Source organism: Apodemus sylvaticus, chromosome 9 (genome assembly GCF_947179515.1).
Source record: "Apodemus sylvaticus chromosome 9, mApoSyl1.1, whole genome shotgun sequence".
Classification (NCBI taxonomy): Eukaryota; Metazoa; Chordata; class Mammalia; order Rodentia; family Muridae; genus Apodemus; species Apodemus sylvaticus.
This window is the reverse complement of record NC_067480.1, coordinates 33,863,983-33,884,503: the sequence shown is the minus strand read 5'-3', so window position 1 is coordinate 33,884,503 and position 20,521 is coordinate 33,863,983. Positions and strand designations below refer to the sequence as shown.

Here is a 20,521-nt window from a genome sequence, read left to right as displayed (position 1 = left end):
AAAATGAGACAGCAAGGTACCCAAAGATATGTGCTCAGCACTGTCACAGTACTAGGGGCAACCCACAGTGTTATAGGGGTGATGTGTATGCACAAGACAGGAAATGAATAACATCTTTGTTCTGACTCCGTTTTATATTAATGTTCCTTCACTTTTCTCATTTCCAGGAGAATTATTTGTTCTTAGTGATCGGAGGAAGTTGCTCATCAAAAGCAAGAACAGAAGACTAGAGACAGAGAGCGTGTTTAACTTGTAGTGTGTGTGATTAGATAAATCAATTCCATTAACTCTAGAGCAGAAACTGTACTTCCTGCTACCCAGTGACCTATGCAAGATCTCCTGACTCACCATGTGTTCCTTTTACAAGTAATAGATGTGATTACAAGGCCAGGATGTGGCTGCAGACACATGACTGTGGTCGGCCTCTCCACTCCTTCCCTCCCATGGCCTTCCCAGTACTCTGAAAGGAGGCTCAATAATGCTGTTCCTCAGTAAATGATGAAATATCGCCTCTGGCCTTGTTCTCACCTAAAACAAAAGTTGTACCTTTGGAGGGAAAGGCAGTCTCTATACCAAAAGTGCCAGCATATTGGGAAGGGTATCCTTGGACACTCCCTGTTTGCTAATTAGGACAGCTTATCAGAGATCCAAACCACTCCCTCCATAAGAAAGGTAAGTACAAACCCAGTGCAATACTCCTGGTGAGGAATTGATGCTGCAGTCTAAAATGACACCGATTATTTCATGGATTATGTATTCTTAGCTCATAAAGACTAATGCTAATGTAGGGAAGCCCTGGAAATATGGCTATGTAGATAGAAAAAAGAAAAATTACTGAATATATATTGTTATTGTAACAGGACGTAAACATAGCTCTTTGGATTCATTACTTGTTATTGTTAGAGACAAAAGCTAAAAGTGACTATTGAAGGGTCATTGGAAGCCAAAGGAGCCATAGAGTGATCCCACAGATTGGAATTCTTTTTTAATCAGAAGCTGTGATGCCCAAAACTTTTTATTTATTTCTCAATTTCATACAAACAACTTTCAATGTCTGGAGGAAAATAGAGGTGAAGGCCCATCTCTGCTGCCTTTGCCCAAAACATTTTACTCTAAAACGTTGTCCTTCACACACAGTCCAACCTCATCCCCTACCTAACCACAGTCTACATTCTGACAAGATTCCTGAGACTTCCATGTAGGTCAGTAGCAGAATACTTCTCTGGCATGCACAAGACCCTGTGTTCAATCCTAAGCAACAAAAAGAAAACATGATTTTCATTTTAAAAAATTTTGCAAGATCCCAATGGTTCATAAAAAACCAAAGTATATGAAGCCCAGGACAAGGTGATAGGAAAGGCCCCTGGCAGCCAGATGAGACCAATTACCCACAAGCCCTCTCTCCTCTTTGTAGGTATCTATAGAAATCATAGCCAGCCTCCATTCTGACACAACACCACAGATAGTATTTCACTCTGGCTCTGGGACTTTTCACATCACTCCAACATTCTTAAAGAGGATAGGGAAATATAACACAAGAGATAGAGGACAGAGGGCACCCACTGCCTGCACAGTGTGGAGAATGGATTGCTTGGTTTTGTCTTTTTTTATCTGATGTGTTCGTCTCAGGTATCTGTCTTCAGATACAGAGACAGAGAGCGGGAAAGCCAAAGCTTCCCCACCAATTCTCTAAATAGCTCATTGTTCATGTTGCCCTTCCCACTTACATATAGCTTTATTCTATAGCTTTTTCCAGTTGCACACATTGGTAAGGCAATGTCTCTTAACTAGACTGTGAGCAACAAGAAGGCAAAATTTGATTCTTTTACTTCTCTTCCTCATATTAGCCATTAGTTCCCTAGATTTAATGAGCAACGAATCATGAATGATTTAAATTGCAAAATGAAGATGGACGGACGAGTGTTGAAAGAATTTAAGAAAGAGCTAAGCATTCTTCCAGTTTTTGCTCCAGTGTGCTGCTGCTTTTCTCCTGTCTCCTGCCCTAGTCACATGACACAATAATTTGAATTGTTTCATCCATTACAGAGAAGTCAGCCAGACTGATTGTTTCTGGGTCCTGGGATGCAGTGAGAATTCATGAGTATGGTTGACTGTAACTTGCAATCAATAACTCTCATCTCTTTGGGATCCTTGGGTTTGATCTGGCATCCAATACACTTTCACCACAAGAATCCAATTTTCCTTCACACATATTTTCCTGATGCAAGGGAAGAAACATTATCAGAGGAAATAGAGATGAAAGAGAATTGCTTGCTCGTTCTCACTGTCTGGCATGTAAAAGGGAAAATGTTGTAAAATATATAAAGATGATAAAAGCACTATTTCTTGGAAGTCCTTTGCACAAACTTGCAGACAATAAAGAACATCAAAAACTTTTCTGTAGTTATTTGCTTGTTCCATATAATGAATCTTACAATAATGATAATAGTAATTATTATTATTACTATCATTATTATTGTTGTTGTTGTTATATATACCACTGGCTCCAAACATAATTATTTCTTACAGATTAAGAGAAAATGTTACCAATATTTTCCCTGTAACTTGTTCACTCTTCCTTTTCAGCCCTAACTACCAGATTATCAGGGAAGCAAATTAATCCAGTGTCAAGAAGAAAACATATTCCTCTCTTTCCAAAAAAATGCTTCAATTTATTAAAACCATGAAGTCCTTTAATCTCCTGTTTCTTTTCATGGTGTCTGCTTTGTAATATAGAGGGCAAGTGGAAGAGGTACATGTAATGAGAGGCCCAGAATGGAGTTGGGGGTCTGTCTTAATCAGGATTTGTATTCCTGCACAAAACATCATGTCCAAGAAGCAAGTTGGGAGGAAAGGGTTTATTCAGCTTACATTTCCACATTGCTGTTCATCACCAGAGAAAGTCAGGACTGGAACTCAAAGCAGGTCAGGAAGCAGGAGCTGATACAGAGGCCATGGAGGGATGTTCCTTACCGGCTTGCTTCCCCTGGCTTACTCAGCTTGCTTTCTTATAGAACCCAAGACTACTAGCCCAGGGATGGCACCACCCACAATGGGCCCTTCCACCCTTGATCACTAATTGAGAAAATGCCTTACAGCTGGATCTCATGGAGGCATATCCTCAAGGGAGGCTCCTTTTTCTCTAATAACTTGTTTCAAGTTGACACCCAAAACCAGCCAGTACAGTGTCCTTTCCTGTAATAATTTCACCATGGTCAGTAGGTTTTTCAAGACTGATAGGGAATCTCTCATATCTCAACTCAAGAAACAACTTTCAATGGAATTATAAGGGGCTGTCCCAAAGCCTGCTATATTAGCTTCTTTGAGGGCTGCCCATGCTTCCAAGCTGGTGTCACGCTGTGATTGGATAGTCCTGAACCATCTGTGAAGAAGAAAGGAGTCCTTACCTGGCTACAGTCTTCTTTCATTGGGGCTGTGTACCGCGAAGTCAGAGTGAGGTGAAACGGGGCCTGACAGTCCTGCCCACCATAGTGAGCGTTGTGCTGACATGTTCCATTAGTGTCCCCAGTGACTTAGGAGTCTGTGTATCTCGTTTTTGCACAGCTCCATCCTCAAGCCTGCTTCTTGCTTTCCTTCTTTTGTTTCAGTGGAATTTTGACAGCACTGCTGGAGAAGATACCCCTAAGAAGGAAAGCACTAAACTGGAAGAATGTTGGAGGGTACACAAGAGAGGAAGCAAGAGACAGCAATACCTAAAAGAGTTTGATCAAATTGGATCTTAAAGGCTGAACTATATATGTCAATTAAATTATTTATATATGCATGCATATTTGCATACATATTTATGTTTCACATACATAGAACAACACATCATGTGGCATGTGTGCATAACATTTCCACTGGAATATATATCACATATATGTGATATGTAAATTAACATATAATCTTGCATTAGGCCTGGCAAGAAAGATGAAAGTGGTAGGCATGTGAAAAGAAGAAATGGAATATCCTAGTTACTGAGGCAGAAAACTCTGTGGTTGGATATCCTGATTCCCTAAATTCTCTTTATACGGGTATGCTTAATTTCAGGGCGCTCAAGAGTTCTCAACCTGTGACTTGAGGCCTCTTTTTGGTGGTAGAGCACAATTTATATAACCTGCATATTAGATATTTACAGTACAATTCATGACAGTAGCAAAATTATAGTTATGAAGTAGAAACAAAGTAATTTTATGGTTGTGGGTAACCACGACATGAGGAACAGTATTAAAGGGTCACAGCTTGAGAATGGTTGAGAACCATTGGGGTTGATCCTACGTATCTCTATCTAATATACTACAGACCCAAAAGGCTTTCATTTCACAACAATTAAGAGTATAAACAACATTTACAAGAACTTATTCATCACTTCCTTGTCTTTTATTGATATTCTTCTTTGATATTACAGATGCATCCACAGAAAGGTTAAGCTTTCCTCTGGACAAAGAGGAAACAAGAAATCTTCACGGAGAAAATGTGAGGTAGAATATCAGGGACAATAGCAATGATTGATTTTAGTAGCTGTATATGTAACTTAAAATATTTTATATGCATACATAGTTGCATATATATGCATGTTTCACACATGTAGAGTGAATCATGTGTCATGTCTGAATAAGACATTTCCCCATACATATTCCATATGACATTTATGTGATATTTATATTAACATATTATCTTGTATTAGGAAAGCAGTTTTCACATAATAGGCAGATTTCAGAATGAATAGTGAATTCTGTGCTAATAAATCCCACTTCTAATATGGTTTCAGTGTATGTGAGCACACATGTTTTTAGAAATTAAACCTTTAGCTTAGCTCTAGGGGGAAGTGAACAGAGTCACAAATTCTTCTCACTCTTCCTGTTGTTGTTGATACTAACTTGTCTGTACATAATGAGTCTTTTAAGGATCAAATCCTAAGCTAAATAAAAACAGAATCATCGTGGCTTGCTCCATTCAGCAGCCCAGAAAGGCTACTGACCTACTTGCGAGGCTTGGCCAGGCACTGCCTGGTTTTGTTTTCTTAAAGATGCAGGAAGTCTGTAGGTCAAGGCAGGAATTGTGTCCACTGGTGTTGTGCACTCTGAAGTTCATGCTGCACGGAGCTGATTCCACACTGCAGAACCAGGGGAGGCTGCAACCCTGACTCTCCTGCTGCCATAGCAACCTGTTGGCTCTGAATGAATTGAATTATGGGATTATCACTAAGGAGGAAAAGGAGACGCATCTATTTTATTTGTTTCTTAGTCGTTTCGATGTAATACCTATGGATGGGAAAAATCAAGGAAAAAATAGCTTGCTATTTTTAATCAAACTTAATTTTAAAATTGTGGGATGGTGTGTGTATGAGAGAGAGAGAGAGAGAGAGAGAGAGAGAGAGAGAGAGAGAGAGAGAGAGAGAGAGAGAGAGAGAGTATATGCAGCCCATGGCACTAAGTGAAGGTCAAAGAACAATTTTCAGGATTTGATTTCCTCCTTCCACCTGTGGGCCCTGTATGTGCTCTAGCTCCGAAGGCACCCTTGTGTGCTGAGTCACCTCAGTAGTTCCTAAATTGCACTTTTAAAAACAAATGCAAAAACAAAACCTTGTTGTCAAATATTCTTAAATCTGTAGAGATTGTCTTCCCATCAGCATCTCTTCTTTGGAAAATGGACAACAAATAGCTCTGCTAAATAAGTCCTTATTTCTCTCAGAGTTCTCTTAAACAAAATGAAGGGATTTAGGCAATAATAGGAGAAGAGATAATCATATCACATGGAAAGTTCATCTCTTCTTGCTTCTGTTTTCCCTGCCCACATGGGCTGATTTTAGAATAAAATGGGATTGCCAACCTAATATAACCCTGAATTATTGATTTCTACCACCCACAAACCTCTCAACAATTCTCAGGAAATGGACTGATTTAAATTGGACCCAATGACAATTAGAATAGAGCATGTTGCTTCAGAACCAAACACTTTCTCCAAATAGTTACAGCATAAGGGACAGAAACCAACAGGCTGAGAAACCAGTATCAGGATACATTGCAGAGTGCTTCAGCAGGAGGAGGGCACGCAGCAAGTACTACATCAAAAATGACAGAGAGAGAGAGAGAGAGAGAGAGAGAGAGAGAGAGAAGTGAGGCAGAGAGGGAGGCTTGGAGGGAGGGAAGAAGAGAGACAGACAGACAGATAGTCAGAGACAGAGAAACAGAGTCAGAGAGACAGAGAGAAAGACAAAGACAGAGAGAGATAGACAGAGACAGAACAGACAGACAGACAGACAGACAGACAGACAGAGAGAATAGCAAACCTCAAGGTACCAGCAATATATTTTTATGCGAAAAATGTCCTGGAAGTAGAAAACAAATACATGTGTGCCTTGGGTCTTCTACAAAAACAATTACGGGTAGTTGCTGTGAAGCCATCTAGAGGGTAAGTAGTAGTGAACACTTGGAGACAAGCTGCCATTTCATTGCCAGATCAAAGGGAATAAAGCCAGCTAGGGTTCTCCATCCTGGTTTCTTCCTGCCCATTCAAACTTCCAAGATCAAAGCCCCAGGGCATTGTAGCCTCCTGACCTTCAGGAATAACAGCTACAGAATAAAGACCATCAGCTTTAGTAGCCACACACTCTAACTGAAACACCATTTATTAACATGTGGCGAAAGTCCACACCATTATTATAACAGAAACCTTTTCCTTCTGTTGTCAAAATAACTATAATTTTCACCTATATTGATTTTTGAGAAATAGTAAGTAGATGTAATTTTATTATGCTAGAAAGCTGTTGTGTCTGAACAGACGGTCTAATCACAGCAGGGCTCTTTTGATAATGTGATGCTACACTGTAAATATAACTGAACCTGATTCTCATGAGTGGGGGCTTCTGTCTAGCCCCTTCCGGTTAAGTTTCAGACATGTATGAGTTTTCAAAGTTTCTATGCCTTGTTGTAATGGAGATGAAAGACTTGACACTGAAGAGTATTTAAATCTACATCAAAGGTTATGTTATCTCCCATTTATTTCATTCTGTGAACATTTAAAATCGCTCTTACAAAATCTGTTTTGATACCATAAGAACGTTTATTGATGTAGCAGTGCGCTAATGTGATATATTCCACACAGTCTCATCATTTGAATACTAGATCTAAAGACAGGTACTGTTTGGAGGGTTGTGGAACCTTTGGAAGTGAAGCCTCACTGGAGAAAGCAGGTTGTTGGAACTGGCTGTTGTCTGGCACTGTTTCACAGTCCACTCAGATGTGAGTACCAGTCTTATATCACCCATGGCACAGCTATGGGCTTCTCTTACACCGTGCTTTCTCCATCACATGATGACTGTGTGTATCCTCAAATGGGCCAGTATGATCTAGGCAGTCCCTGAGAACTCTTTCCCAGGTTATTCTAGCTTGTGTCAAGTTAACTATTAAAACTAGCCATCAAGATTGCTCTCTTTTTCATGGGTCTGGGAAAAAGTAACCACAGCAGAAAGCTATAATGTATGCTATGTCAGATTTACAGCAAAAGGAAGGCATTACAGGAAGTTTAAAAAAAAAAAAAAAGCAAGGAAGAGCCCTGGAAGGAAGCAGAACCTTTAAGGGTCCATTAGGTTCTCTTAGAGAAAGAAATGGAAACGGTGTTCACAGAAGGTGATGCAGGGTTTCTGTTTATAACTGACTTGAGTGTTAAGTGGTAGAGACTAAAAGGCTATAGAATATTAGGAGTTGAGATTCAGGAAAGTGAAATTCAAGTTTAGAGAAGCCAGGATGTGAGAGGTGATGAAAACGTGGAAGCCTTGTTACAAAGAACACAAAGAACGGCGCTAATTGTGCCCAAGGCTCCTTGTTTTCCTTACTTTTCTGTGGCAATGATAAAACACTACAGCCAAAAGCAACTTAAAGGAGAGAGAATTTATTTTGACTTATGGTTCCACAGGGATAGGAGCTCATCACATCAGGTAAGCATGCCAGAAAGGGCACACATGGCAGCAGAAGCAGACAGATGAGAGTTCACATCTTCTAAGGCAAGCAGAGAGCGGGCTATAAATACAGCAAGGCTATATACTCCTGAAGCCTGCTCGCAGAGATACCCTTCAAATAGCAAGGCTATAGCACCTCAAGTTCCCCAGAGAGCATCACCCACTGGGACCCACATACCTGAGCCCAGAGGGAATATATCTCAATCAAACCATCTCAGGAGCTGAGTGGATAGACCATGAGCACTGAAAGGGGTGAAGATCTGGCTTATCAGTCATACAGAGAGCAGTTAGAATGCTAGGCACATGTACAGAGCCATATTGGGGTGTCATGCCACTTGGTAGGGACTCCATATTGATCAAGGTGAACTTCCTCTCCCAAACTTTGCTGAGCAGGGATTCCTGTGCTATTCAGGATCCTGCTCTACCTAGGGTGGAGTGCTCAGAGTGAAGGTGAAGTTCATTGTTCCTCTATGTCTGCGAATTCCTGGATTAAGCAGGTGGCCCACCCAGCTGCCTGAGCAGTGGAGCCAAGGACTTCCCTGGAACTCAGCCTGGGAGGTCTGGGGGGAGGGGCTTTCCCAAACTGTTAAATGGTCTGACCTCGATTAAAGTTGGGGCCTCGATCGGTAAACTATTGTCCTGGCCTCCTTCTTTTCGCCATTTCCCCAATCCATCCCTCAGCTTCTGTTCCAGGAACCCAGTTTGCAGTAGCTACAGGCAGCTATAGAATGCAACAGGCCCCCATCTGATTCTGGCTGATAGAGACATGGACTCCTCTGAAGGATGGGTCCAGATTCGTCTCCCAGTGTTAACCTTTAGAGGTATATACTTAAGAGAGCTTGATTTCTGATGAAGGAGGCTTCTGACTGAGAGAAGAACAATATTGTTCTAATTCCAATTAATTCATCATCTACATCCTTGAATGGTACTTGGAACCTCATTTCCTATGCTCAAAAGCAACACAGTGAAGTACTCATGAAAAAAAAAAAAATGAATCAGAAATAAGTAACTCTAGTGAGTCAGTAGCCATAGCCGAGGATATGATGGTACTGGCAAAAGGCAGAGATGTTTGCTGACTGATGTCTGGGGGAGGTCAGGGGAAGAATACATAATCCAAATTAAGTATCGCCCAAAATGCCAGTCCTGACGCTTGCAACGCCTCCATTAGAGATTCATGAAACATTAAGCCTAGAGGAAGCTTTAAGAGAAATGCAGCGTGGCATAGCGAAGGACAGCATCACCCCTGCCCTGCTCATGCATCCCGGAGCCTGACTGGCTATGCCTGTCAGCTTGTCCTCACTGTCCAACATCTTCGTAGATTGATTAAACAGTATAGTGAGGGCAAAAATCTACTATAGGTCAAATGAGGGTGTCACATTCATGTTCCTGCTTAGGGCTTGTATGAGAATAGTCATGTGTTAGCTCAGGATCCAGGAAGCAACGCAATGCACAGCATGTGATATTGGAGACTGTGCACATGCAGGCAGTGTCTGTGGCATATACAATGACGTGTCGTTTTGGACCACACAAATATCCTGCATCTCCCAGGATTTGAAGCTGAATTTGAATCAGCCTTAGTTTGCTCCTGGATGTCTCTTGGCATCTGACTCCAAACGTGACAAATCCCCAGAACAGCACAAGGCATGTGCATGAGGGTTATGGTTAGTGATGGGTTAAAACTCCACTCCATCATTCATAAGCCTACCTTCTGACCAAGGGACGTTTAATCTTAAACATACTGGAGAATGCAGACCACAGGTTATATAATCTGTCCTGAAAATCACTTCTAAATTTCTTTCTACAGATCCCAGCACTTCATGAAACTGAGTGATAATTGGATAAATAAATAAATAAGTAAATAAATAAATAGAATGGCAAAAAAGAAAGAAAAAGAAAAAAGGAAACTACATATTTAGAGATGCATACACACACATACACACACATACATACATATACACAGACACGCATATACACTCATATGCTATCCTTTGGAAGCTATCCATACTAAAATTTCATGAGCCTGTCACCATTCCGTGTCCCACCCTTTAGCCAAGGGTGCTTCCAGTCAGGCAGAATAAAGGAGTAGCTAAAGATAGAGATCCTCACAACTGGTAATGCCGGGTGGCTTTTAGTCTTACTAAATTTTTCTGATTTTTGTTTTTTCAGATACAAAGTAGGATATTAAAATTCATCTTTGACAGTGAGGTAGTGTGAACCAAATGGTCTAAAGTATATGAAGAACCTCATAACTGATATATAACTATTACTGACCTATTTGTTTACAGGCACTATTGTTTTGGTGCCCACCTGGATGCTTTTGTTGTTTTTGCCTTTGTTGTTATTCCAGCATTGACACCTCAGCATGCTGATGCCATGCTCTATGGTGATGTTCATTGTAACAGGTGTGTGCCATGGCCTGGTGCACCGAAGCAGGAGACAGAGTATATGGTCCAGTTGGTTCTCACCTCACCAGTGATGGTTCACGAATTCTGCAATAAACATTTTCTTTGGGGAATTTGTGTGACCTGAGGATGTGCAGCTTGCCTCCAGATTTGTAGTCATTTCTGTTTCCCATATATCCAGCAACTATTTTTCTTTCCTCCCTCCCTCCCTCTCTCCCTTTCCTCTTCCCTTCCCTCCCACTCTATCTTACTCTCTTCCCTTCTTTCCTCCCTCCCTCTCTCCCTAACTCCCTTCCTTCCTCTTTCCCTCCTTCCCTTCCTCCCTCTTTCCCTCCCTCCCTCTTTCCCTCCCTCCCTCTCCCTCGTTCCCTCCCTCCCTTTGTTCTTTCCTTCTTTCCTGTCATGTTCCTCCCTCTCTTCCTCTCTTTTTTCCTCTCTTCATCACTTTTTTCCTCTCTTCCCTCTTTTCTTCCATTTTAATATTGTGATGAATGTGGAAAGTTTAATATGTTTTATTTATACAAATTAATGTGAAGTGTAAGAATTATATCCAAAGTCTTGTTTTGTTAATGAGGTGTGTGGAAAACATGAAGAGACGTAAGGCTGCTAGGGAATGTTCACAGCATCCCGTAGGCAGAAAATATGATCACATATGAGGTTCATTTCTTACCTGAATTGCCTGTAGACAGTATTAATTTTTCCCTCTGGCTCCATGCTGCTTCTTCTATACCACTTGTCTCTGGTTTCCGGAATAAAAAGTCCAAAGGTATCCAGAAATAACATTTATTAATCAACAATAAAACAGACAATAGAAAGGGCCTTATAAGTAAAACTATATATTTATAATGCTTTATTGGTTTTGCTCCAGAACTCCACAAAACACTACAGACAGTAACAAAATAATTCAATAAATGTTAAAAACTTCCAAGATAATTATAGGATACTCTTCATCATATGTGAGCATAGTCGATTCCATGACCATTAGATACATTATTCAACACTATCATCAATATCTTTCTTGAATAAAGGACATATTTTTTAAATCTGGGAATCATAACATTTACACACATCCATACACAACATAACAGCGCAGAATAAGTGAAGCAGATGCCCAACGTGACCTGGAGTCATCTGCCTATACATCACTTAAAGATATTACAGCGTTAACAGGATAGAGATCAACACACTTAAGAGCAATGTAGGGGGTTCACTTGGGAGAAAGAAGGGAAATTGGGCATTAAAGCTGTTTACATGTTTTCCATGGCCCGCTTGGCAAGATGCTCCCTTCCCTGCTCTGCCTGTTCTTGATTGAGGTACTCCAGCACTTTCAGGAGCATATCTTCATCCAAGTACTGTCTGTTTGGGGTGTCCTCACTCTTCAGGGATCCTACAGGGATCCTTTTGCTCACCTTGGCAAGTTTCTCCATTTCCTGGGAACTTCCTTGACCCAGATGCTCCTTGACAGCCTGCTGGAACTGCTCTTCTTCTTGGAGATCATCTTCTGAGGAGCCTGGGGTGGGCACTCTCTTCAGCTGGTTGGTATTCATGAGCTCGGGGTACTTAACTAGCATCCTGGCTAAGTACTCTCCCAATTCTTGGTCCTTCTCATTCAGATTTTCATAGGGTGCTTGTCTGCTTTCAACCTCTGGGATCCAGGCTACTTTGGGAATCTGGTTGGCTCTAGATTTCCCAGGACCATAAGGAAGCCTCAGCAGAGCCTTGTCTCGGCTATATTGGTTAGGAAAATATGGGGACTTCTGATTGGCTACGTTCTCCATGCCTAAAACATTTAAAATGTCCTCAACACTGAGCCCGTCAGGCAAGGCCTCTACCATACCACGACCAGGTGCCTTGGGATACCCACCCTTGGAGAGCATCTTACTTTGAAACATGTCTGGACGGTCTGTGTCAGCCTCTGGGATGTCATCTAGGTCAACAGCGAGCTCCAGGTCCTGCTCTGGCTCCAACAACCCATTTGGCTTCTCTCCAGCTTTGAGCATCTCAATTAAGTCTTCTGGGGGTATCTGCAAATTCCTGGAGATTTCAATCAGCTGATAAATAGACTGAGAATCAAGGGGCTTCTCAGGAAGCCTGGCTGCCCTGTCCCCATTTTGCCCACTCTGTGACCTCCCACTGCCCACAGTATTCACTAACCTTCTCAGGTAGGTGATGACCTTGGAGGCATCCTCTGAGAGTTGGTCTTTACTCTCTCTCCGGTTATCTTCATCCAGCATCCCCAACTGCCCTGAACGCTTCATCTCTTCATTGATTTGTTCGTTTTTTTCTGTGTTTTCTTTGCTGTCTCTCACTTCTTCCTGGGTTTGAGTCTCTATTTTCTCCTCTATGGGGCTCCAGTCTTCTCCCCCCACCACATCTTCATAGGCAATGTTGTTGGTCTTGTACACGTCATCTTCATCGTCTGTGTAGAGCTTTTGTTCTTCATCAAGCCTCTCACGCTTCTGGTTGCTTGGCCCTGTCAGCTTCCCAAGCTCTTGGAACACAGACTCCAGGGTAGCAAGACTTTGGGGGGTATATTGTTCTTCGACTATTTCATTTGTGCGTTTGAAGGGGTTTTCTCTGGAATTCTCTTCATACATGAGAGGGAACCGCATGTGCTTGAGTTTCCTCTCCGGCCACTGTTGAGTCTCGTAGTCGTCAGGCGTGTCCACGGGGAAGTTCTTGTCCAGATTCAAGGCATAGGGCTTGTTTTCTTTTGGGGCAGATGGAGGCTCGTTTTCAGCCTGCCTCAGAGCCTCGAGTATTATCCGCATCCACTCATCTTCACTCAGCACATCCCTTGAGCTCTCTGCCAAGTGACTTTCTTCTCCGGTTTCTTTGAGTTGAAGAGGAACAGAGATGCCTTGGTAGGGATTGTAGTCTGGGCTGCTTTCTTCTCTGTGAGCTTGCTGCCTGAGCTTTTCTATGTACTCCAGAGCCCTGATCATTTCTGGACTAGGAAACTTTTGGACATTCTCCAATCTGAGGTCTGGTTCTTTCTGAAGCAGCTGGTTTCGCTGGAAGGAAGCTGCTTTGGCTCCAGAGACGAGGAAAATTAAGTGGATAAGAAGCAGAACTGCTCCAAATCCATAAGGCTTAGCTTCAGCCATGTCTTAAAGATTTCCTGAAAACACAGAAAATACAAATGATCACAAATAATACAGGCTGGAAGGCATGATGGGAAGAAAAGAAAAACACAAGACACAACAGAGAATGGAGAAGAAATGATTCCGTATTGTACCTAGGAGAACTGTTTAAAGTTGATGAATGCTTCCTATATGATTCTCACAAGCTAACCATGGGAATCTATAGGAAAATCATTACTCATTTGCATCAAGCTTGTCTGACATTCTCTTGGAAAAAAAAAAACACTGACAGAGAGAGCTTCTCTCATTTTATGTTTTTCATTTACAAACTAGCAGCTTGATTTTTATCGTGTTTCTTTTCAACAAAAAAAGACTTTGTAAAGTACTGTAATTTCTTCAAATAGCATTCTATTAAAATCAATTTGAACATAATCTTTTGTGACACATGTACATATACATATCCCAAAAGATTGTGTCAAAATAATAGCCTGTTTGATTTATTCTCTAAGCTGGACATCCAATCCTGTTATAGAAATGTAACAGCTATAGATGATGACATAACGCAGCCCATCAGTGTCAGTAACCTTGGGCCTGGGTCCTGGTCAATTCACAGAATAATAAACCCAGCAGTTATCTCCTAATTCCCAGAACTTGAGTCCTCCCAGGTCTCAGCTACAATACTAAACCAAGGAAGCTTTTTGTGGAAACCTGCAAAATTAATAACCTTCACTTTTAAATATTTCTGTGTGCCAATCTTCAAATAATTATATTATGGCTGACTTACAAAATGCAATTATGGTTATATTTTTCATCTTTCCTCTAGTGTATAGTAAATAAACAGATGCTACCGAGAGAACATAAGTTTACTTAACTAGTCTATTTCTAAGCTGTTGAGTGTTCAGATTCAGTTTGTCTTATGTCTCTGTCTATTTTTGTAGGGACCTGTGAAATCTTAAATGACTCACACACACTGTTAGAAAATCTGAAAATAACCACTATGTAACTCCCAATTTAGATAAACACAGACGATGTGTTGAATTCTTCCTACTTAAAAAAGAAAGAAAAAGGAAAAACCTTCATTCATTTTTTTCTCCAATATTTTTAAAATCTCACAGATGGATTAGTAAGAGGAATCACTTGTATGTTTATTGTTTGGCATTGCTGATAATTGGAGAAGCTATTTCAATCCTTGCAAATTCTTTCATAAACTAATGCATGTAAATAAATTTATAAGTTTATTCATGCTTTCAAAGAATCATGGTTTTGTGATAAGCAAAGATATGTGAAAATAATTTCCTGTTAGATTAAATATCAAGATATTGCTTAATAGATCTTGCTGATAATGAATGTTATGATTTTTTAGAGCTGTCAATAGGGTGTAGACGTAGAAACTTCCTTTGCATAGATACATAGGCTGATAGAAATTACCACCAACTAAGTTATTTAAGCATACACAGAATGTTTTCAAAATAAACAAATGCTTACTTCAAGAAACTGTATTCATAAACTTGTGAGTGATATAATGAAGTTTAAATAAAGGTTTTATATATACATACATATATATTTCATATTACTTCAGGATTGATTTAGCTTTGGTAATCAGGGTTCACTACTGTCATGTTAAATGTTATCTTGAAAACCATATTGAGTGCATTTGTTTTAAGATCATTATCTTGACATATTCTTAACACATTTTTAACATATGGATTACATGATCATCTGTGAAGCCACTACTTTGAAGGGAGAATTTTCTGTAGAATTAGAGAAAGAATGCTCACTGCAGTTTGAACCACGGCTGGCAGGCATGGCCATCTCACCGCTGACTCTGGTTTACTTTGAATGACACCATTATTGCTTCTAACACTCAAAGGACTTCATTTCCCCAGGAGCTTCTCTTGCAAGCAGTGAAGATGGCGTTAATAGTCTAACATCTTACACAGTGTTTTATTTACATTTTAATTTTCTGAAGTCTAAATGGTAGGAACATTGTGTCTCCTCATTACTGATGCCCCTTACAGTAAAAACGTCTTTCCTATGAAATCAGATGGAACATTGACACTGAACCATCAACACATGTGAATATACCTGATTCCAACAACCCTCCTAGTTAGGATAAACAGAAATAAATTTGTTTCAATCAACCTCTTCAGCAAGTAATATATCAGCTTTTCCAACCAATGCATAAAAATTACAATCACAGTCTAGACCGATCTATACATTTTCTTCCCTGGATTCAAAGTTATCATTTCTCTGTAATTCATAGTAACATAAATCTTTCCCCCAAAGTAATAGTGCACCTTGCAAAAGGAAAAAATATCAATGTTCAAAATTATTCTAAGCTGCTTTTTCAAGACTAAAATTAGCACATAATAACATAAGCCCTTCTGGAATATACCAGTTCAAAAAATAATTAATAATTAATTCAGAGTTCCCATAAGGTGAATATCAAAGAAAAACCAAATCTAATATTTTTGCCTCTATGATTCATATGATAAATGACATTTGAATCATTGTAAACTGACTGTTAAGGTTATTAAGCAAATAAATTATATTTTTGGTTCTATATCTGACTCGGGAGAAAAACAACACATTAGGAAAGGAATCAAAACATAAGGTTTGGTTAACTTTACATTAATCGGCATGTTGACATTAAAATTCTTAACTTTTCTCCTCTCCTTGCATACAGTTTTTCTTAATAACATTATAGTTAATGCATATTCTCTGACAAGTCCTGTAAATCACAGAATCCCTCATTTATACATGCATGTAGAGAGTATCCTTGCCTGAAAAGCAGCAGGTTGTCCGGTTATTCTATCAATATAAGCTTGCCAACGGTCTTTTTCCTCTCATCTGGAAAAACAGGGAGGGACACGCAGTTGAGAACTTTCCAGTAAATAGAAGAGAATGCAGTCTTACCTCTGTCTTAGATTGTGTGGAAGGCTCCAAGCATGCTCCTCTCTGCCGCTGAGTGAGGGCTCGGGCCGTTTCAGCACCGGACAGCTCCTCGGCTTATGGGGAGCCTGGGCGCCTGACTCCGCATTCCACGCTGACGTCACCGGCTCAGCCTCAAACCCAGGCGCAGGCGAGCTTTTTCAAAGAATCCGAGAGAAAACAATCACTTTAGATATTTTTTAAAAGCGTTGCATGCTTACGCCACCTGTCTTATGTAGCAAAAACTACAGCTTTCTTTTTTTTTTTCCTTCTTTTATCAGAATCTCTGAAGCTCGAAATAAAATGTTCGGCACAAATTCCCTTAGAAAGAAAGAGATCTGTCAGATAGACATGACTAATTGCAAGGACATCTCATCTGCGTTTTCATGCCTTGTTTAGAAGGTTTTCTTGCGATTGCTGCCTTGTCGTAAGAGTTTTACAGATAATGACTATCTTTTTATTTGTGCCCATAAAGAAATGCGTTCTCATTTCCTGGTGCAGCTACAATGAACAGAACATTGCAAATATGAAAGATCCTATTTCACGTCATGACTCCAGGCAGAACTATTTTAAAACTCTGGTTTGTTTGAACAACAACAACAACAAAAAAAAGGTGAAATGCTTATTTTTTTTATATGAGAATCAACTCAAATACATTCACACGGTGTTCAAAATGCATGTTCATAGACATTCAAGTTGTTGATACTTCTGTATGAGTGCGTTCAAATCTTCAGCAATATCTGATGTTGCAAGGGATAGCTAAGAAACTGTGTGCTCCAAAAAACATGTTGGAAGGGAGGAGAGAAAGAGAGAGAGAGAGAGAGAGAGAGAGAGAGATTTTCACATGCCTAGGAACCCTCTTGCCATCAAGAGAACCTAGTACCACACAAATACTTTTAGGTTTGGTTGAGGGAGTTGAGGTGAATAACTTCCATGTATGAGACCCATGCAAGGAGCAATGCAGGAGGTAACTCACTGCTTCTTGGATTTATAATTCATAACCATGGCTGTGCTTTTGCTGTGGAACCTGATTAGGCACTTTAATAATTTATACAGGCCTACATTTTTAACTTTATTTTATTAAAGATGTGAGTCCTTTAACCCTGTATAAATTGAAATATATTTGAGAATGCGAAAGAATCTTGTTGTATGAAGTCCTCTAAAAGTCTCTGCTGACTGAACAATCACATTTCAATTTTATCTATCTATCCACCGAGTGAGTTATAATGCTTATGAAGTACCAGATATTTTGTGAACTACTGGGAACAGAAAAAATGAATATAACTTTCTAGCTTTAAGATGGCTTTAGTCAATGGGAATGAAAGCTAGATTAATATACATTAGAAAGCACTAAAGAGAAAGGCTTTGAAAGTTTTGTGGCTTTCTAGTTGACTCTACATAGTACTTGAGTATGATGAGGTAAGACCTCCAACTAATAGGCCTAAGCTGATCTCTTATTAGGTTTGTAAGACTTCCCACTATACTGTTGAATTGTTTAAAATTTATGATATGAAATAAATACTAAAATAGTTAAAAACTCATGAAGTTAAAAAATCTCACAGAAGGTAGTCCTCACTGATCCCTCTTGGCTCCAGGAAAGATACTTGATTTTCCTCAGTGATGACAGAACATCACACAAGGATTCCCATGGAACTCATTGGTACATTCTGGGGTTACATGTCCAGTGTACTGATGTGTATCGATGCCTCACAATGAGTTTGCACTGCATGGCCAAGTACTAGGTTGAAAAGACTTGAGAACACAAGGCTTGTTTATCAAGGCAACATTTTAGTAACATGAACTCATTCACTTGGCTTTTTTATATTCTAGAAGTCTTAACAAAGATGGTATGGGTTCCACTTAACTAAGTTTTTTAATTAATTAATTTATTTATTTATTTATTACTTATTCACTTTGCATCCCACTGGTTTCCCTTGATTTTCTGTTTAGCAGTTCTATACAATTAGTTAAACTTAGCAGTATCAACGCGGCCTTAGAAATTCCACAAGGCTGGTTATTCTTAAGTGATGAGTAGTAGATTCAACATAGGTCTAAAGCACCATCCAGATGGTCATTCTTGCCTGGGTTAATTCACTCATACACTGCTTGACTTATTGGACAAAGACCAAACTCCATGGTATTTTGAAAGTCCTAAAAAGTGTCCTTATCTACAAATGTCTTTAATAAACAAAAGGACAGGTTCAGTGGAGATGGTTCAGTAAAATGCTTGCTACCCAAGCTTGAGGACCTGAGTTCAATCTATTCAATGCATGCACGAGCCAGGTGCAAGGCATGTTACTTCAAACCCCACCCCCCAGCACTGGGAAGGCAGAGACAGATTCCTGGGACTTACTGGACAGTCGGTTTGCCAAATCATCGAGCTCCAACTCCAGTGAAAAGAAATAAGAGAGGAAACAGAAAGAGGAGGAGGAGCAGCAAAAGGAGGAGCAGGAGCAGGACAATGAAGAGAAGGAGAAGAAGAAATAGTAGTGGTGATAGAGCTCAATTGAGGAAGAAACCTAATGTGAATCTCTGACCTCCACACACATGCATACATATGCAACCACATGAATATATGTGTGAGTGCACATAAAAAATAATCCATAAGGGATGCAAAACTTTGTCTAAGCATTCAAGAAGTAAGATGCCAAGTGTTGGTCAGAGGCATAGACTACTAGCTCCACCAGGGTTAGGATGTAGGGAGAGCAATGAGCCATTGGGTGTGTAACTGAGCTCCCCTACCTTATGATGATGCTAATGACAGGTCCCTGTTTTTACAGAGATCTATTGTATCCTATGTGCCACGCTTTGAGCCTAGTTTAATATTCCTAAAATCTACAACAGATATCTATTTTACAAATTCAGAAACTGAGGTTCATATATAAATAAATGGACCATGATTTCCCAGCTCACAATTGGTAAAGAAACATAATAAGATTCAAACCTAGATCTTTCCATCAGTGTGTCTGATAAAGATTGTGATTCAGGCATAATCTAGGTGATGTCAGCATGGGAATGAGTAAGGCATTAAAGACCCAAGACTAAGATGTAGTTACTTAGAGAAAAATAGTCAAGGACTAGATAGTCCTTGGACTGGCTTGGACTGCTGTCCAGAGTAGCAGAAAGGCAAAGCAATAATTAATATCTCTTAATTATCTCTTCGATATGGCAAAATATACTATCTCCTAAACAACGAGGCACTTATGAATTTGGAAAATACTATTCACCTGCCTGGTTTCTTTTTAATAATTTTGCCAGTGTGATACTTTCTTCTTCCAAGTTGTGAGATTTTTGCCAGTCCTTTTTGGTTCTAAATGGAGCTATTCCCTAAGAGAAATCTCTTTAGGGAAGAAGCTAAAATGCAATAATATGCTGAAAGCAACCTTTTTATGGATGTGAAATATCTGAGCATGTGCAAAGCACTAAAAATAACCTAGACATCTCTTACATCGCCGGGCCTGAGAGAAGACCATTCCAAACATTTCTTACAAAAAAAATTAATTTTCAGTTCAGTCTGAGTTCCCAATTCTCATAGCCTCCAAGAAATGAATCTCTGTATCATGAACATTTCAACATAATTATGCACTATGTAAGATAATGGTTTTTACTAAATTAGCTTGCAGCATCACCATGGTGCCACTAAGTTCAAGCTAATCATTCACAATTTAGGTAATTAGGATAAACTAATTTATTTCTACCGTCAGAATCTCTTTACGTTTTGGTCACTCTATTGTGAGACTGAGTTTGATATTCATCTAGACTGAGATTTTGATTTTCCTAATATTTTACTAACAATCCCCGAGCTTAGCAATCTTTTTTTTTTTTTGACACAAAGCCATTCTCTCTTTCACTTCATTTCATTTCTCATTTCAGTTCAGTTTACATGAGACCAATTAATATGCAGAAAAGTCAGTGTGTCTTGTAACTCCTGTTTCTCTCCTGTTCTTTCCTGTTCAACGTCCTTCCTTTGCTATCTGTCTCTTTAAAAAGATGCCTCCAGGACTAGAGCTCCATCTCCAATCCCCATGAGTCCAGGCTCTACATTTTCCACTGGGCATGGAGGGCTGAGCCTCCCAGTCCTCACCTGTCACTCCCTGCTTACTCCCACCTCTCTGACCACCTCTAACTTCCGTGCTCCTCTACCT

At 39.9% G+C, this 20,521-nt stretch overlaps 1 protein-coding gene across 2 annotated transcripts; it reads right to left on the bottom strand.

The window, feature by feature from the left end:
- Window positions 1-11,194: 11,194 nt before the first annotated feature.
- Scg2 (secretogranin II) lies at window positions 11,195-16,422 on the bottom strand. Of its 2 annotated transcripts, XM_052192685.1 has the most exons (3): window positions 16,362-16,422; window positions 12,517-13,483; window positions 11,195-12,396 (listed from the first exon to the last, which is right to left on the bottom strand). In XM_052192685.1, exons 2-3 carry the CDS (start codon window positions 13,467-13,469, stop codon window positions 11,610-11,612), a joined length of 1,740 nt encoding a protein of 579 aa, XP_052048645.1. In that variant the 5' UTR covers window positions 13,470-13,483; window positions 16,362-16,422; the 3' UTR covers window positions 11,195-11,609. The 2 variants fall into 2 exon arrangements, with proteins under 2 accessions (XP_052048645.1, XP_052048644.1); XM_052192684.1 differs by having other exon boundaries at window positions 11,195-13,483.
- Between the last annotated feature and the right edge of the window lie 4,099 nt (window positions 16,423-20,521).

What these genes read in the sequence shown, in the direction of transcription:
- Scg2 (XM_052192684.1), bottom strand. Translation starts at nt 13,469, where the DNA reads ATGGCTGAAGCTAAGCCTTATGGATTTGGAGCAGTTCTGCTTCTTATC.